Source organism: Pollicipes pollicipes, unplaced genomic scaffold, assembly GCF_011947565.3.
Source record: "Pollicipes pollicipes isolate AB1234 unplaced genomic scaffold, Ppol_2.1 Scaffold_3447;HRSCAF=4054_pilon_pilon_pilon, whole genome shotgun sequence".
NCBI lineage: Eukaryota > Metazoa > Arthropoda > Thecostraca > Pollicipedomorpha > Pollicipedidae > Pollicipes > Pollicipes pollicipes.
The window spans coordinates 5772537-5798265 of record NW_023596297.1 but is presented as its reverse complement, the minus strand read 5'-3'; the positions used below and the strand labels follow the sequence as shown (position 1 = coordinate 5798265).

Genomic DNA, 25729 nt, shown 5'->3' with positions numbered 1-25729 from the left:
TGACTGTGTGTATGTCATGGATGCCTGGGTTACCTTGAATTCGTCAGCATGAGAAAGCGTGCACATTTTCGTGAGCATATAGCTCAGACGCTAGAGAGGCTTAGCTCTTAAGAAGAACCGGGCTTTGAACTGCACCAAATGATCTTCAAGATGGTTATTTCAGTTCCAAACCCGATGCAAATGTGGAGCACTGCGTTACCGACCGTGACACGCGTCGGATTCGCCATCAGACTACTCCAGTGTCATGTCTGGAACTGAAGGTCTATTTCCCAGCGGGGGCCACGCCGGAGCCCGCGGTTTACATTGGTCGGCGCCGCTGAGTCAATGAGGCCCCCCTCCCCCTGTGATGGTTTGGGGACCACACTGCCTAACAAGCAAGCAAACTCGGCCCAGGCAGTGATCAAGGGGCCCGCAGAAGGACCCGAATTACACCCGAGGACCGGAGATGAAATGCCCCATTGGAGGGCACGAAGGGGCTGCCTGTACGTCACTTTAAGGACGCCGGCCCGAAAGGGTGTGCCCTCAAATGTCCATCAAATGGGTTCATGCATCGATAGTAAACATTCTGGGACAATGTAGGCCTCTATTTCGGTCAGAGGTGATGTGTATTTGGTGGGGTTCTGAGTCGGCAAGGGGCGCCGAGTCGGCCAGGGGAACAGCTGTTGAGCAGGGACATAGACGGTATCTCGATTGCCAGGTGGCCTGCGTTGGTCGAGACCTTTTGACAAAGAAAAGAGATATGATGACCTACTATTAGACCCCCAATGAGACAGTGGAAAGGCTCTTTGTCAGTCATTGCTCCCAATACGGAACGGAGAGACCTTCTGCCCAATGTCAGCCATGGGCACGTTGAGCCGAGTCTCTGTGCCAGTCATTCGACCACGTGCGGTGGTACGGTGTCTTGTTGCGTCAATGGGGGCTCTTGCAAATATCCGTGGCCAAATGCCACGGTCGGCGGTCCCCCAGCGTCAGGTAGGCAACCAATGTATGATTGGTCCATCTGAAGGCTTCCTATCCACCCGCCTCCCCGCCACTGTCGCCGGCATCGCAGCCGGCAGGCATCCCGTGCTTAAACACGCGCCCGGGTGGCCGGCTATATACCCTTCGCTCGGGTGACGGGGATCAATTTGACTCCCTGAGATCTCGGGAACTAAGAAAGCTTGAGACACCAAAGTTACAGGGCGTCTTGACCTGTATGTGGACTCACTTAGGTCAAAGTTTCAGCTTTTCAGGTCATGACCGTCAGCTCAAATAAGGTCAAGCAGGGTCAAATTACAGGTTGGTCTCTTAACTGTCCGCAGGACCTAGGCAACTGTTTCTGAGCAAAAGGTAGCATCCCATTTTAAGTCAGTGACCTTGTTTGACATCTTGAAGGCCACGGTGATCAAAATAATTCAAAATTGCTCTGAGTTTTGTATTTGAATAAACGACAAAGATTACGCTAGGCAGTATGTTCCTAAATCAAAAGGTCAACTCGGGTCATATTAGGTCAATGACTTGTCCTGACATCCAAAAAGTGAATGGAAGATGCACAATGCAATTTCTGCTCTCAATAGATTATATATGAGCACCACAAACTATCCTATGCAGCAAGCCCTAAAGTAATAAATCAGGTTGGTTTTGACCTTGGTCTGACTTTCGTACTTGACCTAGGTCAACGTAATTTGCTCATTCAATATTTGTGGTGCCTAAGAAAGCATCTCAGAGATGGATGGCTTCGTCAAACATTCCGTTATTGTATCAGATTGGACGATTCCCTCGACATTACCTCCGCTGAAACTATGACTTGATTTTGACTTGCCATAGGTCAGCGACCTTACAAGAATCATCTAATTTTTTATGTCAAACGATCTGCCATTCAATAGCCTACAGCTATGCAAATTTTGGCGCGGCCACGCCTCGCTGTTCGGATACCATTCTGGAAAAATCTTCGGGCGGTCAATTTGACCCCCCACCCGAGCGTGTATTAACGGAATGCCGTTTTAGTCCCCGACCGGAAAATAGAATGTGCATTCTAGTGTACTGTCCACTTGGCCCCTTGCACGGAAAAAGCGAGGGGCTTCCTCTGTGCTCAATAGGGCGGATCAAAATGGGTCAAAGCTGAAAAACGATTCCATAAAAAACTTTGAGCCTATGTGCTCACAATATTAGGAACGAGAACACCGATGGGCGAGCTCGTAGTCTCAAACCGAGTGGCGCTGGCCGCTGCAGATGACGCAGGGCAGCGGGTACGTCGTGATATAATGTTCCCGAAATTGCTTTCAAAATCGATTCGAAGCGCTCCAAATTTAGGCTGGGCGTATTGCCATTGCACCTGTATTACTATGAGGTTGTCCTCTGAACAGATCAACAGGGACAGCTGTTCTATCCCCCAGAGTCTTTCGTCACTGCGGCTGCGCCGCTGACACCCAGGAGTCCGGTCGGAATCTACATTAGGGAACGCACGACGGTTATGATACGCGCCAACACCACCCCGCGCGGTAGCCACCAGTCGGCTTCCACCGCGCGTTGGCTCGTGCACGCACATGATCCACCAAGGGCGGATCCAGTACGACGTTGGGGAGGGGGCGTGTACGGGGACACCACAACAGCAGCACGAAAATAGAGATTGTTCCTTTTCTGGTCTAGTTCCACCAACAAAGCCCAGTCGCAGCGCAGTGAATACTAATCCGTTCCTCTTAAAGTATAAAAGTTGCGCCGGTGAAACACACTACCTTCTAAACGTACGAATCAACATATTAAAGCGCATCAAAGTGCTTATTCCAAAACCTCTCTCGCTTTCGTCCGTCCGCTGGCCGCCATCTTATGCCAGCCTCAGCCCGACACCACTAACGTGATCATTATCATGCATGTGGCGGTCCTATTAATAACGCACGCATTATCTTCACCACAGTTACAACAAACATCTTCGCTGGTGTGTGTACAGCGCATTGTTATTTATCTAATTGAAGCTATTCCCTTTTAGCCTTAAGCTCCCACAACTATTGGTCAGTGTGAATTGTTTGTTATTAGTTGTTGAACTAACTGAGTATTGCTGAGCATTGTTGATTAGATTATGTTGTCGGTTACAATTGGTAACACTGTGCCGTAAATGAGTTGTAAAATGTGGCACGAGACCAAATTCAGACCAAAATTGTCGTGTGCCGTTCGTAATTCACATAAAAGTCGTAACTTAGATACAGCGGGACTAGTTTACACGGGAGAAGACGCGACCTTAACACAAAGACAAAAAGGTAAATTTGAGTAGATTGTGTAATTTGACAAAATGTATTGCCCCCAAACCTCGTAACGCTAGGTCCGCTAATGTAGCGCGATGGCCACCATCCCCTAGAAGCTAAACATATTTCATTGCCGTATACAGCAGCGCACATACCACGGGCATAGTTTCACAAAATGAGTTGGGGGAGGGGGGGGGGGGGGCTTAACCGTGAACAGTGCCCAAACGTACCGCCCCAAAAATACAACAGCTTTATTCTTCCTGCTTACTAAATCTGTTTATCAAAATAAACACGTTTTCGCCCACTATCTTTCCAAAGTTGAGGGGGAGGGGAGTTGTTGGAGCCCCAACTGAATAGGAAACTGCACCCCTGGATCATACCAACACACACACACCCTAGACCCGTAATAAAAAGTATTGACTCCCACCGTTGCATAACACGTAATCGCTGAGTGGATGAACGACACCAGAAATTTATGGCATATTCATGATTATTGTACCAATTTGTATTAATTCCTGGCAAATCCATGAATGTTATAACACACCTAGGGTCATAAGACACACAAAAGTCTGAGAAGTTAAGCTGCAAAAGCTACGAGGCACGGGAATGACCAGACATTCATGCCTAGTCCTGTCCCCTTCCCCGGTGCCAAAAAAATACGTGCCGACGCCCATAGCCGCCATAAATGTGCCTTCGTCGTCCTAGGGCGACCTCCAGGGCGGCGCCTTAAATTTCCGATCAGAGGGGGCATGTCTTCACTCGTCCTCTGAATCCGCCCATAGAGGACTGCTATGTGGCTTAAATTAAAGACTATTTAGTCAGTGTTACAAAAATTTGCATTGCAAATTACCCTCCGCCAAAAAGAAGGCTAAATCCGCTGAAACAGACACGGAGTGATGGTAGTTGTCGGACCCTAGGCTCCTCCAATCATTCATGAAAATTGACATCCCCTGGCATACCGTATTCAACTTGGGCACGCGTTTCACGCGGTGTGTTAATGCGTCAAAAAAAACTCAGGCTATGTCATAGTGCTTCTGCTAGGTTTCTTTTCGCATACTATAAATTTGCAGTGCCTCGACGATATAAACCACCTTGGAAGTCCTTATGTGCTGTAGGGGTCGGCGTATCGTTTTCTTACGCGTCTCCGTGCATCAAACAGCGGGATTATTTCATTGCTCGTCCGTGGCCCTCTCTCTCTCTCTCTCTCTCCTCTCTCTCTCTCTCTCTCTCTCTCTACTCTCTTCTCTCTCCTCTCTCTCTCTCTCTCTCTCTCTCTCGCTCTCTCTCTTCTCTCCTATCTCTCTCTCTCCTCTTCTCTCTCTCTCTCTCTCTCTCTCTCTCTCCTGACCTAGAACGTAAATTCAAAAATATACGTAGGTCAAGTGATCGACTTAAATTTGAAGTGTGAATTTTCATCAAAATTATCGGTTTTCAGGTGCTGTGTAAGGGTGCGTCTCTGATTGGCCCGGTGCTCGGCGAAAAAACGGCAGTAGATTATCAGCTCCCTGCGATCATCCGGCGACGAAAAACAACGCGTAAACGTTCGTGCCGCGTTTGGCGGTTCCCGGCTAGTCCGGTACGCGGTCCGTAGGGTAGGTTCGCTCTGGTATAAGCAAACATTGCTTATTCGTACAGGTAGGTGAAGAAAACAACGGAATTATATAAATCCCACCATTTGCATGCTTCCAGTTATGGCACTGCTCGTTGGTTGGGGACCAGAATGTGAGCTGGTGGCGTTGTAATTGTCTCACGTCGAGCGTGGCTCATCAGTGACCTCGCAATCCATTTTTCGAAGCGATCTTTCATCCATGCACTTTTGTCCAGGTCCTCTATACTTCTTTTACTAAAAATCTCACATTTTGGAAGGCATGCATACAGTACCTGAACTTTGCTTTTCGCTCTTAGGGTAGAGAACAAAAACTTTAAAATGACAACTTGTATTGAAAATAAAATATTCTAGATGCCATGCTTTTTCTGGTCTGGGTGGATATTGGTGCTTGAAATTTTTATTTTTCTAGCTTCCTGAGTAACTGCTTCCTTTCACGGTCTATGCTCACGCCTGTATTTTTCAAAGCTATGGAGCTGGTGGAAAGTTGACATTGACACTTCTATTGTATAGATGTGAGTATCAATTAAGGTTGATAGAAATGAATGCTTCAAATGTTGTGCCTGTGTAATAATTCCCCAGACCACATCATTGCAACTTTATGATTGAAATGTCATGCAAGCTTCAAGAATATAGAAAGGGTACCTGGGACCTAATAATGCAGCTAGGTTCTAGCCAGGGTGCTATCTGGCTCATCTAAGGAACAGATTCTGGGGCAATATGACATCTACCTGGCCTTTAGCTGACTGAGGCATGCCTAATTTTGAACCATGGGGGTGTAGAGATTAATTTCCTATTTGGCTGGGTGGGTTGATAGCCATTCTCCCAACTTTGAGAAGGCATTTAGTCAAAATCAGGGAGAGCATGGTTTGAGCCATTTATGTGGGCTTGAAGAGTTCTCTGCTCATCTGCTCCACAGAGTTATGTACAAAGCTGTACCATCTGGGATGTCAGGCTGCTGCAGGATCAGGCTCAGAGTTTGATGCAGCAGGAGCCAAGGAATTATTTCCTTATAGAGAAAGCCATCTGTATATGAGAAGCATGGCCATATCTGCTGACTGATTGGTATCTGATACAACACTTTTCTCAGTGTATGACACTAACCTAAATTTATGTATTGCTGTTATCAATGTTATCAACCAATTGCACTATCATGCCCAATATGGCTCTGCATGCAGCTCCTCCAAAAAATGCTGGAAGGCCACTTAAATGTTGCACAGGAGTAGCATTTTTCAACAACAGAGCTGCTGTAAGGTATCAATGAGTTTTGATATTGGTTTTTAGGACCTTAATAATTTTGTAAAAATTACTCATTGGCAAAACCCAGCTCAAATAAAAGTTAGTTCTCTAAAATGTAGATAATGATGTAAATGCAAAACCAAAAGCTCTTCTCAATTGAGAACAGGAAACTTTCGTAGCATTATACTCAGATCAAAGTTTTGTGGGGATGCTCAGTAGATTGATAGAAAAAAAATCATGTTTCTCTGTAATGCCTCTTTAATGGCTTTTTCATCCTGTGCTCAGCTCAGATTTCTTGATGTCAAACATGCGTTTTCTCCAATGCCAACTCCTTTCTAAGAGCTGGAGACTCTGGAAGTCATGGATTTCTGTGCACCCAAGCAACCGCTTGGGATGGTGCTTGACCGGACAGTGTTTGACATCACTGTTGTGCCATCTATACAATCTCCATTGTTAATAGCTTCAAATGCAAGTTTAATGCCAATGCTATTTAAAAATGGATTGAAAATAATCTTGCAACCAATATGTGATCAGTTCATGTTATATTTAGGGATATATGTTGGTGTGATATCTACTTTTGTATCAATTTGTATTGTGTTACAATGATTTCCACGTGCAATCCAGAAACATTGAATTGTGGCATATACAAGATGTTTTCTGTTCCCTCACTTCTCCCTGGCCTGTCAAGAGAGACTGTTGTTGTTTTGAGTGTGGGCTCCGGGCCTGGAGCCTGAGCACGGGGTGTCATTGGTGGACGTTAGGTGGGTTATTAAATGTGCACCGGTGAGGAGCGACAGACGTGGTCACTGATTGCATTGAAAGGAAATATTGTGTGTGATATGATGAAAGGATTTGGCTGAAATCCGCAAGCAGTATCCCTTGTTTAGTCATGTGAGTGTGGCACATGATGCCGTCGAAGTTTCAGGAATAGCTTGCCGCCATCTGATGTAACTTGCAGAGAACAATTTTTATATTCCTTCCAGGGTATATCTGTGGAGAACAAAATGTCTTGGGGCTAAAAACACCAAGAAACAACCAAGTTTCAGACACCGAATGCAAATTGGTTGCCATTGTACATTGAAAGTGTACACCACCTTAAGCTGGACTTTCCGGGCTCTCAAAAAGCTGCTGGAGATGAAAGTTATAAAATAAAAGTTGTCCTGCAGATTCCAAAGGATTCTATTGCATTTGCAATGCAAGCTACCTATATAACAGGATCAAGTGCTGATTTACCAGCCAGTGGTGGGGTGGGTTTGAGTCACTTTTGTTATTGCTATTTGTCTAGTCTGGATGGCTTCTGGTGTCATGATGATGATGATGATTTGGGGTTTTAGGGTGCATCGACTGCTAAAGGTCATGCAGCGCCCATAACTATGGCTTCTGGTATCATTGACCCTACTTAAGGTTAAAAGTCAGGTGACATGTGGGATCAACAGTGGGTGGAGCTGACAGTGTGGAGAATTGCAGCACATTAAGGCTTTTCACAAAGTCCTGAAATTATGCAAGTCATCTGGAATTTAGGGTATCACATGGTGTGGTTGGGGCTCACACAATGGTCAATGCATGGTTATACAAATGTATTAATGTCACTTGCAGTACTGATTACAGGATGTGTTGAAATATAGTATGTAAGGATAAAATTGTGACAGAGTATGTCACATGGTTATTTACCATGGAGAGATATAAGAGATAATATTTTCATTCATATTTTGGTTAGCTACCAGCTAAGATAAGTATGTTACAGGGTGGAAATCCAAAAAAATGCTGGTAGCAGAGTACAGCTTTTTAAATTGGGGTACAATATTTTGAGGTGCTGCAAGTCATTACGCTCTTATCTACCGCATGATTGGAGATAGCAGTATGATGAGTGGTACTGAACAGAAGGGTCACATTTTATATACATCAATTCATGTAAAAGCGCCTCAAATGAAAGAAAACATCAGCATTGAACATGGTATACTGAAACAGCACAGCCCCAAACTCGATAACATGAAACATGTGTACATATATGGATGAGTGGGCAATATTTGAAAAAAAGTTTACCATACCATGGATTTAGGCAAGTCTTTTCTCAACTACTACTGTACTTTTTAGATTTAATCTGGACCCTTTGTATGTATGGATTTCTGGGATCAGATCTCACGCTTATCAGCACTTGTTGAGCGAGCCGCGACCCCTACCAGCCGGTCGCACAATTCCAGGGGAACGACGGAATTTGGTGGCGAAAGCTTAACATGCGGCAGTGCTCGGCACGGTCCGTCCTGCTCTCTGACGTCATTTGACCGTTATCGCGGCCGCTGTCACCTGCCCAATGTAAATAAATAATAAGCACTTTATCCGATTCTCTTAAAGAAACCAACAAGTCGCTTACTGAATGACGTAATTTCGTAACATAAGTTTGGCGCTGAGCAGGGTTTAAATGGCACAAAAAAATGCCAAAGAATGTGCGACAGACGGCCACTTTCTCACGTGCCACCTCGATCACGCTATTCACACTCTACGTCGTGGTGCCGCAGCTACCTGGCTTAAAAAACGGCAAAAGCGCGGCAAAACCGTCGTGCCCCCACATTCCAGCTACTGGACACCACACGAGGCCCCGAACGTCTCAGCCGAGCAATAGAGACAGACAGCACTCTCGACCGATTTACCAATATAGCGCAAGCACAACTGAAAAGTACCATGTCGGCCAAAGGAGATCAGAGTCAGTCAGTCCGCTGACTCCGGTGGGTAAAACAACACATTAATGGTTTTCGGTGCGCTTTAACCAACAACATTGCGAAAAATGATGAGTTGTATTTCAACTTCTTGGTGATTTTATCCTCATCAATGCTTGTCATTAATTTGTCGGGTTAAATTAATTGGCTCGTGTTTCTTTAGCCTTCTGGTGTTCTTGCCGCAGTCATTCGAACAGTTTTTAGGTATTACTATCAACGTTTCTCGTTTTTTCCCGAATTTCTGACCCTTATATGGCAGACTTACATCCTTTAATTGCCGAGCCGTCTTTATCTTTTTGTACTCGGGATGCCAACAAGTGGTCAGGAATCCGACCACGGGCAGTTATAGGCAAGCACAAATAAGCCCTTTATAACCTTGATGCTCGTCTCTACACGGCTTCCCTCGTTGAGCTCCCAAACCTGTTCAAGGCTTGAGCGCGAGCTGAAAACTTAAGCTCTTAGCAAATCAGTCACGGGGGGACGAATCTTTCAAACAAATTGGATAGTTTTGCGGTGTACATCCTCCAGCCTGGTCGCTTGGGAGGTGGGCTTGAGTTACTGAATAGCTGAGACGTTTTCGACGCTGAATTGTGAGTGATTCTCCCATTTGCATCGCCACGGCACCGTGGTGGAGTGGAAGTAGGTGGCCGTCAGTGGTAGGCGATTGGGTGTGCGGTTGTTTGTCTCCGTTCGTTGCATCGTTGGCAATTAATGCGGTTCATGGTTAATGGTAGGTTAAATCATGTTCAATTTTAAGTTGGTCTCCTTAGGTCGTAGGAGGTGAGAGCTTTGCTAATTTGCACACCGGCGCCACTCTGCTTCTCGTTTCTCATTTCTCGGTATTTTTCAAAGACCATTCCAGGCAACATTCATACACCGTGTTATCCACATTTCCATATCTGATCTCTTGTAAAACTAGATCGCGGCACAGGTGCTAGTTATTCTGCATGTTCGTGTATATATATATATATATATATATATATATATATATATATATATATATATATGTATGTATATATATTCACATATAGTATGTGTGTTATGCAATAGTGACCACTAATTTTGTTGCTTCCTAGTTTAAGCTCAGATCACATGGCGAACTAACCCATCAGCATCTAACCTTTGTGCTGACTCTGCAGGTAACACTCCAGCACCAGAATGGACTTCCAGCACCGCGCTGGCGGCAAGACGGGTGGCGGCGGCCAGGCCTCCTGGTCTGAGTCGAACCGTGACCGGCGCGAGCGGCTGCGCCAGCTCGCGCTCGAGACCATCGACCTGCAGAAGGACCCCTACTTCATGCGCAACCACCTGGGCTCGTATGAGTGCAAGCTGTGCCTGACACTGCACAACAACGAGGGCTCGTACCTGGCACACACGCAGGGCAAGAAGCACCAGGCCAACCTGGCGCGCCGCGCCGCCAAGGAGGCGCGCGAGGCGCCGCAGCAGGTGGGCACGAGACCGCCGGAACGCGGCCGGCCCTCGACGGGCGGTGGGAGGGGGGGGGGGGGGGGGTGCGAGGATGAGGAGAGTAAGCTTTAGGGTGCTGTCTCAGAATGGCAGTCAGATTCGGGGTCAGTACGTGCCAGTCGCGTGTGGCAGTCGGTGTGCCGAATCTGCCGTGTGCGCCGGCTGCGCGGGGGCGCCGCTCCGTTCGATCCGTCGGATGCGGCGCCATGGACCGACGGGCGGGCCCCGGTACCCCGCCGCGCTGGCAGGACTGACAGCCCGTCCTCCCCCAGCCGGCTCCGGAGAAGGCGCGGGTGGACATTAAGAAGTTCGTCAAGATTGGTCGTCCCGGCTACCGCGTCAACAAGCAGCGCGCGCCCGACAGCGGCCAGCAGAGCCTGCTGTTCCAGGTGGACTACCCAGGTCAGTCCGAGCGCGGCCAGTCGGCTCACCGGGCGCCGGTGCTGCCCTCTGTCGCTGACGTTCGCACCGTGGCTGCGACCGGCGGCAGAACGGGGCAGCGCCATTGCTGCGGTGGAGGGTCAGAGCACGTGCTGGATGGCGGCGCTGTCAGCATGGTAATCCACAGGTGGACTTGTGGCGAGCCAGGTCTTTCAATCTTCATTATTTAGTGAATTTGATTCATCTATCGCAACACATTTTTGTCTCACCATATTATGCATCAGTGTTGCGAGAAGCTACCCATGCCGCACCGATTAGGTACAGATAGACGCGGGAATCACGGGCCCTGTTATATCCATGGCTGCCTATCATTAAACAAATTCGCTATCGTGATGCCTGTCTTATTCCTGGGCCGCCCCAGTAGGCCAGGGGTAATGGCTGAGTGGTATGCGCTCTCGGCTCCAACGTGGGGCCCGTGTCCGAACCTCGGTTACGCCCTGTCCATGAACGCTGATGTGGTTATTATAGCCCCTGACGTTCCATATAAAGGAGAGCGACGTCGTTGTCGCGTTTTCCTATGGCAAAGAAAACTGGACACATGCCCGCCGTGTAACGACCTTGTGGGTTTGCGGCCCGGAAGCCACGACGGAATGATTCGGCTTTGTGGTCAGCTCCCGGTGCGGCAAATTTCAGCGAGGCTGAAGTCATGAGAACTCGATGCGCATCACCGCATCACATGAGATGGCTTAACAGCGTGCAGTGGGTGGTCGCCCTGTTAACGGAGCGGGGTGCGGTGGGACGGGTGCTGTACGGTGGAGCGGAGCGGGGTACGGTGGGATAGGTGCAGTTCGGTGGAGCGGAGCGGGGTACGGTGGGACAGGTGTAGTACGGTGGAGCGGGGCGGGGTACGGTGGGATAGGTGCAGTTCGGTGGAGCGGAGCGGGGTACGGTGGGACAGGTGTAGTATGGTGGAGCGGAGCGGGGTGCGGTAGGACGGTTGCAGTACGGTGGAGCGGAGCGAGGTACAGTGAGACAGGTGTAGTACGGTGGAGCGGGGCGGGGTGCGGTAGGACGGTTGCAGTACGGTGGAGCGGAGCGGGGTACAGTGGGACAGGTGTAGTACGGTGGGAGCGGAGCGGGGGTACGGTGGGGCAGCTCGCCGACCTCAGACGCAGGGCGGGGCCGAGTTTTGTCGTTTTCGGAACCCGTCTGGTGCGGGTCGGCTGGCGGCGGCTCACCAGTTGGATGGCCGTGTCGCCAGTTGAACTGTATGCTCCTTCGGGACTGAGGACAGTGGCCTCTTAAGCATGCTGTGATATAGCCGTGTTCATTGTTTGTGGTTAGTTTGGAGCTCAGAGAAGTACATAAGATACCATTAGACCTAAAGGAAACGCTGAACAGGTTTTTGAAAGTAACTGGAAGATTCGCATTGTGTGACCTTGAGGTGTTTCTCCAGATCCGTTAAAGCCTAGCGTCACGTCACCCGAAACTGGCCGATGTTTGCCCGATAAAAATGCCCGATAAAAATGCCCGATAAAAAGGTCCGCATGAATCCGACGGCAGAGCCTGTGTCGACCGTCAGCCGGCGGTCCCGCTTCTGGAGCCACTGCTGAACTGAGTGGATCTGCACTTCAGCCGTGAAGTGTGATATTCACGCGCTGTCGCTTCCCCGGCAAATGCGGCGCACAGGAGATGTGTCGGACGATTCACTCAGTAATTGTAGGACCTCTTGCGATCGGGAGACGTCACGTACGTGTTTCAGCGTGTGCGAAGTGGAATCCGATCCGAGGGTGTATTCTCCAACGAACGTAACGCTCCGTGAATCGCGTAGCGGGAGGTCTCCACAACCAAATGTCATGCGGATTAGAGAGAGACTTCATGAATTTGGTTCGTGGTGGATTTGTCGTGCAAACTGTCCGTTAAAAAATTCCGTTATCAGCTGGAACGCTGTATTTGCAAAACGACTGCCATCGAAGACATGACGAACACTCAGCTGTACCCACGCTTCCACTCCTGCACAGTTCACCCGAATCACGCCAGCCAAACCGCTGGTGACATTTGTTCGGCACACGTAAGCCGCCAACTGGTTGGCGCCGGAGCGGGGCGCTGTGTGGGCATGGGGCGGCCGGTGTTCCGCTCTGAGCCGGCGCTGGGGCCAGGGCCCGCCGCGGGTCCCGGGCCCAGCGCCGCGCCACTCCGCCGTGTCGCCGGCGGGGCTGCCCCGAGCCGCTCCGGCTGACCGGCCGGGCCGCGCCGTCTGGCCGGCCCGGCCGGAGCGACCGGCGGGCCCTCGTGGGCGGCGCCGCGTGTCCGCCAGACGGGGCCGGCGGCGTCAGCCGGCCAGACGGGGCCCGAGCGCCAGCGACCGGACGTGACCGGCGCACGAGTCCGAGGGGGCCAGCCGACCGGCCGGGCCGCACCGTCTGGCCGGTCAGGCCGGTGCACTGATCCGACCGGGCCAGCTGACCCGAGCGAACCGGCTAACCCCATCAGGCCGCTTGGCCCTCAGCTGGATCAGCCGGCGCCGCCAGCTGACCTGATCGGTCGGGCATGACCAGCTGTCCGCCGCGTCACCAGTAGGCCGCCGCGTCACCAGTAGGTCGCCGCGTCACCACAAGGCCGCCGCGTCACCACTAGGGCCGCCGTCGTCACCCAGTAGGTCGCTGCGTCACCCAGTTGACCATGTCGGTGGTACGCGACAGACTGCCGCTGTGTAGCTCGGAGGTGACATCCAGCAGCGCCGTCAGCAAGGGGTACACGTCGACGGCTTGCACCGGCTGCACCACCACGCCGTGCCGGGAAACTCGGGCCGCGCGCCAGCAAGCACGCCCCGCATCTCAGGCACCGCCTGCTCCGTGTCGTCGAGCCGCCGGCCGCGCCTGTCGCCATAGGCGCCGTGTTCTCGATGAACGTGCCCGGCTCGGCCACCAATAGTACGTCGGGCACGCGGCTCGGATGCGCCACCGGTAGCGCTCGGGGATCTGGTCGCGGTGGGTAGGCACGCGTGCCCGGCCAGGTTGCTGATCACGCCGTAGACGAGGTCGCGGTGTGCCTCGTCCGTGTAGACGTAGCAGACGGCGCCGTGCCGGGTGATGTGGACGCTAGCCTCGTGCGGCAAGAAGCGGTCGATGTTTACCACCTCCATGGTCTCGGTGTCGGTTAAGGCCGCCGTCCGACACGATGACCGATGTTGATCTGTCACGCAAGCTGGCGCTCGACAGTGTGCGGTCCATCTGCTGCAGCCGCGCGTCCAGCGTCAGCAGCTCGTCCAGCACGCGCCGCGACTCGGCGCCGTACTGCTGGGCCGACGCCTTCAGCACTTCCGTGTGCACGATGGCCAGGTTGTAGTTGTGCTCGTCGCCCAGGAGCAGATCGAGCGCGTTCGACAGGTTCTCGCTGAAGTTGTCGTCGCCGCCGGTCGGCGCCTGGCAGGAGTTCGGCGAGTAGCCGTCGAACTGCACGCAGCCGCCGTGCACGTTGAAGACGGCCGCGCGGCGCCACTGCTTGACGGCCGAGTTCCAGAGTGGTCTGACGCCACCCCACCAGATCGGGTCGTCGGCCGAGTGTCCGGCCGGCCCGTCCACGCTCAGCTCGCCGGAGTCGCGGTCCATAAAGTGCTCGCCCAGCACGCCGTGCTTTTCCGGGTAGAGGCCTGTGAAGATGGACGTTTGCGTCGCCACGCCGCCCGACGGGAACGTCGGGTTGAGCCACTCGGCGCGCGAGCCGTAGCGCAGGAAGTGCGTGAAGAAGGGCGCGTCCCGCGACGGCACCTTGGACAGGTAGTCGTGGCGCAGCGCGCTCACCGAGATGACCAGCATCTTGGGCGGCTGCCGGCCCACCTGGAACCACACGAACACGCCCGTGCACACGACCACGTAGAGCAGGATGACGAGCACCATGTTGCGGCCGCGCCGCGACAGCCACTCGTCGCTCGGCTGCTTGCCGGCGTCGGGCACGTGCAGCGTGGCCGGCTGGTCGTCATCGCCGCGCCGCTGGCGCACGCTCCGCTCCATCGCTGCAGCGCCGGGGTACTGGGACGCGCGGCGTGCGGCGGCCGCCGCCGCCGCCGCCGACCGGTTCAAACCGGCCCCGACCGGCCGGGATGAGCGCTGGTCCGTCAGCCGCCGCCGCCGCCGCTTTCCAAGCGGCCCGTGCAAAACCGGCGGCGGCCCGAGTCCGGCCCGGCCGGTCCGTTGCTTGGTCGGTCGGTGTGTGATGCGGGCCGCTCGGTGCGTTCCCCGGGCCGGCGGACCCGGCGCACGGCGCATTGCGAGAGCTGGCAGGCAGGGCCGGGGATTATGGCCGGTTGCAGGATGCAGAAACTGGATGTGATCTCCGAGTTGTGCTCAGTTGTGTCTCTGCACATGAACCGTGTTGTTGAGTGTTTTGTGGTTCGGTCGGGCATTGCTCTATAAGTTCAAGTTACGTCAATTGCCGTAAAAGAGGCACGATTGAATTGAGGATATGTATTATACTTGCACCTATATTTTGGTATGGTTGGCATCAGCTGGCGACCACCCAAAGTCGCGTCAATCCAACTCCATGAAAAAGCAAGTAATGATTTTTGCAACTGATTGTTGCGCGTGCAAAAGTGCAGTGGCATTAACGCACTAATGTGGAAAGAATTGGTATTCCAGTCCGAGTGACACGCGCGGTGATGCAGTGCAGTGGCACCAGAATGCTACCGGTTTGCCAGTATGATCGACTTTTGAAACTCGTCCCCGGCGGTGGTCACGCATTATAGTGACGTCAGCATGTTAATAGTGTTCCAGTAGTTGTCCCGCACGGCAGTGTTCCGCTTGTATCGGTTGTCGGCATGACCGGCTTTTTCAGCTCCCGCTCGGCAGCGGTCGCTGCTTGTGCGCTACCAGGATGCATGCATGCATGCAGCGGCGCCGCCATCGTCGCGGCGTCTGAGGGCGGTGGTGTGAAAGGGGGGGGGGGGGGGGGTGGTGAGAGGCGTGACAGGGTCCTGGTGGGGGTTGCGAGGGAGGGTGGAGCGGCGCGGCGTGCGCCGCTGGCCGTCTGACCCCGGCGCGTCCGGCCGCCTCACGCGGCGTGCCGGACGGCCTCGCCGCTCGTCCGCCGCTGTTGCGTCACCGCGCGGCGGGAGATGGACACCGCCGCTGCAGGCCGGCCGCTCGGAGCCTGGATAGCTCTCGCGCCCAGCGGTGGTTTCGTAAAAGAGAGGACACCTGTAGCCCGCTGGAGCAGGTCGTAGCCGGTTGATGGCTGTTTGGATTTATGGCCGGTAGAACTGTCAGTTGGCGTGGTCTTCAGCAGCGGGCAGAATATTCACGTGTTCCTCATGTGTTAGAATGGATGTTGATTTTGCTGTGGCGAATTCTAGAAGTCACGATGGTTACCTGTCGTCAAGACTCGGTCCGGCAGCAGGAGGCCGGACATTTGGCCATTTTTGCGTCGGAAACTACTCAACTTGTTGCACTCGTATACGGACCACTGATGTGCACCGCCATGCCGCGGCCTCTGCTGCACTGAGAGTGCTGCCGATTGTGTGCCGGTGTGGCCGGGCCGGGGGCGTGGCTGCCTCATCGTGCCGCTCCCGCGCTTTGTTCAATGGACTTTCGATCTGCAGAGCTGACCCCGGCCGCCGTCAGAGGTGCGGGCCAGCCCCGTGCACCGGTAGTTACGCCGAGAGCACGGACGAAAGCGGCGCGTAAAAACCGGTCAGGCGGAGCTATTATGGTGCGCGCGAGACCCCCTGCCCGCGCACCAACCACACAGTGGGGCGCTTCGCTGGTGCGCTAGAAATGCGATGCTGTTTGGGCATTCAGCGACGCAAAACACGGTCCGCGGCGCGTCGCGGGTTGTCGCTGGTCGTCCCGGTCGCAAGAGCGCAAGTATTGGCGCGATGTAGAAACAAGAGATAACATCACAAGCGCAACTAGGGGTACGCCCCCCCCCCCCTCCACCCCACCACCTCTAGAGCAGTATTTTCCCGTGCCCCTGGATGACGTAGAAGTAGGCACAATGCCCCGCGTGATGGATTTGTTGAGTAGCAACCACTGAAGCTTGGGAAAGATTGGAGTATTGAAGCGCATATGCTGCGCATTTCGTATCCTTCTGATCTACCACTGTCGATTCACTCGGTGCTTTGGACGACCCAAATTCATTGAATGCCGGAGCCATAAGCGCGTGAAGAAGCAATTAAGCTGATGACCACGTATCACTCTTCACATACCGTGTTGTTGTGATTTAGTACTGTCGATGTGCACTGTGGTAGCAGGCGCTGGATGCCGTCCACCGAGCGGCTTCTTAAACATATCCACCATCAACTGGCTTTGAAGTTGACTGGTTTGTTGCTCACTTTCAGCGCATTCCAAATTAATCTTATTCCTTTAAGATGGGCGGTTGGTGACTTGCCTCGTCAAGTGTCCCGAGCCGTGCCAGTCCTGAGCGGCCCAGTCCCGAGGCGTGTCCCCCGAGGCGTGCCGGTCCGAGGCGTGTCCCCCGAGGCGTGTCCTCTCCCAAGGCGTGCCCAGTCCCGAGGCATGCCGGTCCCGAGGCGTGTCCCGTGCGTGCGAGGCGGTGCCCGGTCCCGGGAACCTGTCCGCCTGAGTGGCCGTGTGGTGCGGCGCGACGCGTCACCGGCGGTGGTCCGCTGACCGGCGCGTCCCGCCATGCCGCAGAGATAGCCGACGGCGTGGTGCCCCGCCACCGCTTCATGTCGGCTACGAGCAGAAGATCGAGCCGCCCGACCGCAAGTGGCAGTACCTGCTGTTCGCCGCCGAGCCGTACGAGACGATCGCCTTCAAGGTGGGTCTAACATCAACAACAATCTAACAACCCTGCGGCGGTTCGCCTGAGGCGGAGTGTGGGGGGGGGGGGGGGGGGGTATGTCGGGATTGTCGTCCGGTTCTAGTCGTGGTACGATGTGAACGATCGCGTGTCTCACAGTCGGTGCTTGAATGGCTTGTGCATTCATGCCTACGCACCCGTCCTTCGAATTGAAAAGGAGAATTGTTTTGTTCCCGGCCGTTGCCGTCCACTGTAACACTCACACAATTTGACGGTGGTTGTAAGGGATGGCAAAAAGGCGCATCTGTTGAGCTGGGAAGCTGGACATGGATGCAGTGTGAAATAAAAATATGTTCCATAATATATGACATATGTCTTCATGATCATTCCAAAAGCGGCCTTGCATGCAAGTGAGCATCGTCGCTTTGTGTCCGTTGCGTGCGTTCTGCCTCATAATGCAGGAGTATCAGGGTTGTGTGGTCGTTTCCTGATCAGTTCATCCCGTCTGGACAGGTTCCCAGCCGCGAGGTGGAGAAAAGCGAGGAGGAGAAGTTCTGGACTCTCTGGAACAAGGACACCAAGCAATTTTTCCTGCAGTTCGCCTACAAGATGGAGCCGAAGCCGGTGCGGGCCGAGGGCCCGCCGCCCACCATCCCGCCACGCCGCGGCCGCACGTGCTGCCGCCGCCGCCGCCGCCGCGACCGCCGATCATGCCTCCGCGTCCGCCGCTCCGTTCGCCGGCGGACGATGGGCCGGCCGCCGGGGCCGCAGACCAGGATGAAGAAGCAGACGGGTGGAAAGCAAGGACGGACGGATCTGAAGGACGGAGAAGAAAGGAAAGACGGCAAAAGAAGGAAACGGCACAGAGCCGCAGACACAGACCGAGGAGAGACGCAGCGATGCTGAGCGGGCGGCCCCCGGCGCCGCCGGGCCTGCCGCCGCCGCCGCCGCCGGCGCCGCCTGGCCTGCCGCCCGCGCCGCCGCCGCCCATGAACCCGGTGCCGCCGCCGCCGCCCAAGCTGTCGGAGCCGGGGGCGCCGCCGCCGCCGCCCAAGATCACGTAGTGGCCGCGTGGTGGCGCGCGGCCGGTGCGGGCCGTGGGCGCCGCCGGGTTCGAGGATATCGCTCATTGGCGATGCCTGACACCGGGTCCGTCGCAGCCAGTGATTCCTCAGCTTTGATCGGATTAAAGCTCTTTTCTCCTCCAAGCGCCGCCGCCGTAGTGGGGATTGGTGTATTCTGTGGCGGTGTAGCTGTCAGGCGGCCGAACCCGTCCGGCTCCGCCTAGGTCGTGACGGCTTGTCGAGTCGTGATGGGGGTGCGTTGCTGCCATCTCCGACCCGTGGTGCCCAGCAGCCAGCCGCCACAGCCTCTCGTGGTCCTCGATGACGAAGGGCGGACCTTGGTGTGTTCGGAGCACCAAGATCTGCCCATGCGGTGCTGCGACGGTGTACCAGCCGGCACTACTTTCTCTACCCATTGTCATCAATACACTACGGATCGCGATTTACCGGGTTTTTGGTTTTGTCCACGGATTTTCTCTGCCCGTTGGGATTATTTTCGTGACAAAGCATTTTACATGGGCATGGGGACGGATGCTACAAAGCAGGCTTTGAAACGAGACGGTGAACCGATCGTGAACTTCCCGTGCATTCTTGTAAAGTCCAGGCGGTGGACCGATTCTTGACTTTTCGTGGGCCTTTTTGCGCATTAGAAGCGCAGAAAGGTTCACGGACGATACACCACTGATAACGGAAGGCTAATTCTGGACTGGTTCGCAGTATTCAGTCGTGGATAAACCTGTAATTTCCGACTCTAACCAGACAGGCGCTCCTTAGCGCCCCAATAATGGTCGGGAAACCAAAAAAAAAGAACCAAATTCTGAGGCAAGCTCATTTGTTGGCGTGGTTTGTGGGTAGGTAGCTTCACGTTAACCGCCAGTTCCTTCAACCCCCCGCTCAAACTCGTTTTACAAAGCCATGCCCCTGACTTGGCTGCATCTATGCATTCGCCGAGCATCGCGACGTGGCATGCAGTCTAGCGCCCCCGGTCCGCGCACGGGGTGTACTATGGAAGAAGAAAAGTACAATAAATGTCTCTTATGCGCCGTTTATGCTGAAAGGCTTGCGACCAAAGTGACCATTACAGTATAGCACGAGAAAAAGTATTCCCTTGGACTTTGTTTGGATGTGGGATGGGCCTGGGAACGTTGCGTCAAAGCATTGAATAATATATTCACGCAGGCCGTAGTGGGCAACACTTATAATTCGCATGACCGTGAGGTCACAAATTTAACACTGCTGGGAACTCCACAGGTGGGTTTTCAGGAGAGGGGGGCCTCAGTGGTGCCAGCGTGCCAAAGGGCGGTATCGGCGGCGCCGGACGCCTCCGCGACATCATTGCGCTGAACCTCGCGTGCGTGTGCGTGGAAGTTAAGCCAGGCTTCATTCCACTAACTTTTCAAACAATTTTTCTTTATAGGATTTTCAGGATATGTGTAAAAATGAAAAGATTCACGCTGCTTTACAAGCTATGCAAGCATGCCGTGCATGGATTGTGTTCCTTAGAGCAGAAAACACTTCATAATCAGAGGACAACAAAAATATATCATCATACCTTGCACATGTAGCAATTCAAACAATCAGAGAACAATGATGTGATGGGTTTGAACTCAGATTGCACAATGCTGACACACCAAATTGTGCTCATCATGACTTCAAGGCTAGCATTTTGGTTGCCCTTTCAAGGGTATACCCTATGAAGGACATCTTAGCATAGGAAAGGTGGCTGATTAAGTGTGGCAATTTTTCATGGTTTACCTGCCTGTAAATGCCTTTTCCATGCATACAGGCATTTTATTTTAGAAGCAGAGCATACATTATGACATTGTATTGCTAGTTTAAAAGAAAATTTGGTGCTCATAATTTTAGGAGGGGTGGAACCTACTCTGCATTTTATCACATCACTTGGCACATGATTTTAGACAGAATGTGTATCTATTACCTGGTAATTGGTTACATTTCCTGAAGAATAGGAAGGTCTTGCTCGGATTATTCATCATGTCATTGTTTGAGCAGGCGTGTCACAAGATGTAGAATAAGTTAAGCACACTTAATGAAAAATGATATCAAGGCACTGTGCAGTGCAGAACAGCTCCTGGCCACTCAGTTCAGGTTCAAGGAGACCTTGAACAGCTTGTGTGGATGTTTGATGTCCCATCTGAAGAGACAGCTGGTGTGCAAACCACAGGGGAGGCTTCACATGCCACTGCTGCATGCTGCACGCCTGTCTGGTGATGTCACAGTATTACCAGCACCTCTTTGTGCTTTTGTCATGATCACTTTGAACAAAAACACTAAGATGGAACAGCCAGCACTGTTGCACTGACACTGTTTGGGGTGCCAGTGCAGCTTGAGATGGTAATTCTGCAGGAGGATGTGGCTGTGAGTGACTGAGCAGCACTTTGGGTGCACTGGCCTGCACTGCAAGGACATTGTTCATCAGCAGATAGTTGAGTTGCGTCAGTCATCGCTGCAGCCAGCACTGCTTGTGCATTTAAAATATCACAGACATGGCATGTTTTCTACAAGAGCAGTGGAAGAAGGTTTCTGGGAGAAACCTTCAGTCATCAGCCACCTCAGGGCCAGTCACAATGAAGGTGTTGGTGAAGACTGCTCGAGCTACAGAGGTTTTTTGCTGCCTGGACAGGGAACCTGGTCGGCCCCAGTGGCGGAAACCAGACATGGGCATGACCACTGAACTTGGCCGCCGCCGGTTGGCAGCACGGCCTCGGCACACTCAACTGTCTGCCCATGTCTGCCCTAGACAGGCGCCACAAGAAGTCATGGCTATTGAGCTGGTTGCCCACCATACCGCCTCAGCCACCGCTTCCTGCGCGACTTTGCGTCTGCCTCTCTGTGGGGAGATCGCTTGTGCATGTGTTGCTAGTCACTGCCACCAAACAATGTGTCCAATAAGTACCAAAACCCCATTCAGGTACCACAGCAGTGTGCAGCCATTTCAGCCATGGGTGCAACTGTTCTTTGACCGCGTTCTGTGCCCTGTGTGTGAGAGAGGCTGGTCGCTGTGACCATGCTTCCTTGGTATTGCTGTGCCCAGGACATGATACAGTATTGGTGACAGTATTGGCCATGTGACTTTAGTTTCCTCAGGCTACAGCTGTCAATGGGGTTAAGGTAGCCTCCTGCAGGCATACATATGAGCATGAAGTTTCTGTCACATGTGCTGAGAAGTATGTTCAGGAAGACCTTGTCCTTTTCAGAAAATGTCTACTCGTCTGTATCCACTGTACCAGCGAGGTAATCCGCAATTGCGGATATTCCTTCCAAACTTCTGGATGAAGTTGATACGTCCAAAGCACAAAATCCCATCAAATGCTGTTCAGTTCATTGTGTCACCTGAGATGACCAAACTTGATGTCAAGCAATACCTGGAGAAGATATACAATGTACCTGTGGTCCAAGTCAGCATCTCTAACAGACTAGGTATGGAAAGTGGTAGCTGAAGTTAAGTGGCTGATGATTTCCCATCATTAGCACTCCTGCATTGAACCAATGGTTAAGGAGCACTGAAAACTGTTATAAACTTGGTGTCAGATGCTTTCATTATCTTCTGCCATTCATGAAATTTATCATAGCTGTCAGCTGATTTATGCATGTCAGGTTCCTTCATGCAGTGTTAAAGTGAATTGTGTGATGCAGGAACACCAATGTTGTTTGTGATGTTTCTAATTTGGCATCGTTTTCCCCAGGTCAATTTCGCAAATTGGAGGGAAAGGGATACATAGTCAAGGATGATGACATTAAATATGCCTTTGTCACCTTGGTGAGTAGTACCAGCAGTCATCAATCCATTGGATGACAGCTGGTCAGCCTGGTTCTGTTCTAGGGTGATTATACCAAAGCAAAAAATGTCATTTTCTATCGGAGTAATTCAAGCTGTTCATGATTGTGTTAATGATCGGTCTGAATGTAATATGGCATGTGTTAAACTGCATAATAAAGCACATTATGAGGTACCATTGCACACAAGAGGTGAAACATTAATGTGATGTCTGTGTTTTGCATATGCAGAGCTTGCGCTTGGCTGGTCAGAACAGATCTGGTGTACAAGTGTCTCACACTGTATAGATATGCATATTGTTGTGGGAAGTTTTGCTTTTAATTGACATTCCATATTGTGTTTTGTGCGTGTTCCCCATGTATTGTCCACGTTTTCATGCCACTTCGGACAGATGTGCTGGAAAGCTGGCGTGGTTTGAGATAAGCCCAGGGGTGGTGGTAGTTGTCAGATTTCTTAGCGGTTGTACACCGTATGTGCTGTTTTCAGCCAAAGGACATGGTATTTGAGTTTCCGAATCTGCTGCCCGAGGAGAAGCAGAAGGAGCTGTCGGACCAGATGAAGGAGATCGAGCTTGCGAGGGATACGTACAAGAAGGACCAGGAACGCTTCAAAGACAGGCCCGGTGTGCCCACCTGGTTCAACTAGTCCGCCGTCTGTCCGGCTTCATGTGCGCTGACTTTGGATGGGAGGTGTGCGAGAGTCGCGTCGACCGCGCTCATTAGCCAGGTGACAGATGAATACGTGAGGAACATGTACTGTATGCTGCCCCTTTTGACTGTAGACCTGTTGCCCAGCGGACGTCGAGTCGTCTACAGTCATGTGACCACTCGTGATTGTTTCGTCGCCTTGGCGCCTGTTATCATGCTCATTTTTATGGAAGATGATAGCGACATTTCAGGTGCTCTAGACTCTCCTTTTGAAAAGCTAGACTGAAGTGAAACGCGCCCAGCAAAAAACGGAACGCTCCAGCACCATGTCTCATTATATTTGTCTGGTAACACACCATTCGTTATCACAGGACCACTAACGACCAAGCACCCACCAAGCGTCCCATAACATGCATTGCACCGCCTTGTCGGTCCACGGCGACCGGCGATGGTCGCGCGCGGGACACCCACCCCAGGCACGAGTCTACGACAAAGTACCGGGCAGAGAGATGGCGCGGCCGGGACACAGCTGGGCCAGCAGTTAAACCGCCGAGGACGTGTCTGTATCACTTATGGACTGGGGCCGCTACGACTGGCAGAGTGACGAGAATCGTTTGACTGAACTGAGGTCCTGCGCTCTGGAAGCCAATACTGGATTGGAAAGCAAATGAAATCGTATCTTCAGGAGACGTTACTCATCTGCAACAACTGGTCGTATCGGTCCCCCCATTACCAGGCCCTTGTAAACAACGCAGCCCACGGTGAGCGATACTCGGGCCGTTTTGAACTGTTGCGGGCGCACCCACGCGCAAATCTCGGTGGCTCTCTGCTCCTCACGCAGACGAACAGCCCCCGACCGGTGGTCCTGCCGTCGACCTCGTCACACGAGGACGTCTTGAGACCAGCCGTGGAGGGGTGGCGCCGAGCCGCGCCCTATCCTCGCGCACTGCCGGCGACCACGGCCGCTCACATGCCGTTGTAGGAGGGGCCGCCGCCGCCCTCGGGCGTCACCCAGTTGATGTTCTGGCTGGGGTCTTTGATGTCGCACGTCTTGCAGTGGATGCAGTTCTGGGCGTTGATCTGGAGCCGCTGGCCCTGCTCGTCCTCGGTCGGCACGTACTCGTACACGCCTGCGAAGGCGAACGGCGGCCCGGTCTCAGCGCGAGTGGCGCAGCAGGCCACGCCCGCACGCCGGCTGCACGCGCAAAGCGCACCGCTATTCGATTTCTGTGGCCGAACGGGAAGGACTGGGATATTGGCTGATTTTGTTTCCGTGCTGTTCTGGGCTCATAGGGTAACGGCACCCACAAAACCACTATCAAATGTGACAAAACAAGGACGGCAACGCTACATGAGTCGACCGGCCGGCGCTGGAGCGCGGGGACGGCTCACCCCTGATCTCACCTGCCGGGCAGAAGCGGCCCTCGGGGCCGTCGAACACGCTCAGGTTCTGCTTCACCGGCACCGCGTCGTCTCGCAGCGTCAGGTGCGGCGGCTGGTCACCCTCGTGGTTGGTGCCTGGCGACCGGCGGCGTCGCGTCACGTCACGTCGTGTCACGTTACGGGACGGGCCACAGGTAAAACCCGACCGCCTTGACCAGAGCTGGGAGGGGGAAGGCGTGGGCCAATACGGCGGCCATGCTGTCCTCACCTGTCAGAGCCACCGAGCCGAGCAGATCGAAGCTGAGCTTGCCGTCCGGCTTCGGGTACTCGATCTGCTGGCACTCCTGCGCCGGCTTCAGCAAGGCGTAGTCGGCGCCTGCGCAGCCCAGGGTGGAGTCAGCCGGAGGGGTGCCGCAGCGCGAGGCCGAACCCGCCCACACCCTCCGCGGCCCGATGATCGGCGCTGCGGACAGAGCGCCGCCGGCCGGGCCCTCCCGGTGGCAGCACCGATAGCTCTGGCCGCACGGCCCGTGATTCTCGCACCGCCGGCTGGCCAATACGCCTCATTAACAGAAAATACCGTGTCAGCCCGGCACTCACCCATCCATCCACGTACAGGCGCCACCTACCGGGGTGTTTGAGCGTCCACGGTTCCTTGCCGCGGCCGAGGACGTAGAAGAGTCCAGTGTACGCCAGGCCGCCGTACAGGCCGAGCGGTGAGTGGAACGAGGGCCTGACGTTGCGGACCGACACCAGCTCCTGCCAGACCCGTGAACTGCGGATTCGCTCTTCGTAACTGACCGGGTTCACACCTGCCGCACACACAGTGGCGCCAGGTCAGAGGGCGGACGGCGCTGCGACGCCGCGTGACCCACTGCAGGTGAAGAGTTGCGTGACATGTGCGGGAATGGGGAGGGTACAACAGGCCTCAGTAACCATTGACAACAGGTTAGGTTAGGTTAGGTTAGGCGTGGATGACCCGGGTCACCTTCTCACAGGCCGTGAGCGGGTGTCTTCATGAGCGAGCGTGCGCTGCCAACGCAAACTGCACGCTCAAAGCCCGTTCGATATCGCCTGCGATTCACGATCCGCAATCTACTCCCAAACTCGCCTGCGGCGGCGCCGTCGGCTCACCTTCGGTCTCCGTGTCGCCCGCCTGGATGGCGTCGAACACGCTCTCCGCAGCGATCATGGCGCTCTTCATGGCGTTGTGCGTGCCCTTGATCTTGGGCACGTTCATGAAGCCGGCGCTGCAGCCGACCAGGCAGCCGCCGGGGAACGTCAGCTTCGGTACGCTTTGCAGGCCGCCCTCGTTCAGGGCGCGTGCGCCGTACCCGATCCTGCCGCCGGCACAGGCCACGTCACCATGTCAGCGGGCTAAGACGGCCAGCGGTGTGGGCATCAGGCCATCAGATCACGGCGAGATGCGAACAGGAGGTACCGGTGTCCGTG

At 53.6% G+C, this 25729-nt stretch overlaps 2 protein-coding genes and 1 long non-coding RNA gene across 3 annotated transcripts; 2 read left to right on the top strand and 1 right to left on the bottom strand.

Moving 5' to 3' along the window:
• Positions 1 to 4749: 4749 nt before the first annotated feature.
• On the top strand, positions 4750 to 18038 carry LOC119091683 (splicing factor 3A subunit 2-like; the record flags this gene model as incomplete). Its single annotated transcript, XM_037214500.1, is given in 6 exon segments — positions 4750 to 4853; positions 9917 to 10223; positions 10517 to 10646; positions 17276 to 17314; positions 17317 to 17402; positions 17898 to 18038. Coding segments are annotated over 5 exon segments (684 nt in total), but the record flags the coding sequence as incomplete, so codon positions are not given.
• Positions 18039 to 19561: 1523 nt separating this feature from the next.
• Positions 19562 to 23147, top strand: LOC119091684 (uncharacterized). Its single transcript, XR_005093427.1, has 4 exons — positions 19562 to 19699; positions 21667 to 21889; positions 22156 to 22229; positions 22734 to 23147. It is a non-coding gene; the product is annotated as an uncharacterized LOC119091684 (long non-coding RNA).
• Positions 23148 to 23217: 70 nt separating this feature from the next.
• On the bottom strand, positions 23218 to 25643 carry LOC119091528 (electron transfer flavoprotein-ubiquinone oxidoreductase, mitochondrial; the record flags this gene model as incomplete). The annotated part of the gene is made up of 5 exons (XM_037214337.1): positions 23218 to 24024; positions 24299 to 24412; positions 24546 to 24653; positions 24907 to 25089; positions 25412 to 25643. Coding segments are annotated over 5 exons (801 nt in total), but the record flags the coding sequence as incomplete, so codon positions are not given.
• Between the last annotated feature and the right edge of the window lie 86 nt (positions 25644 to 25729).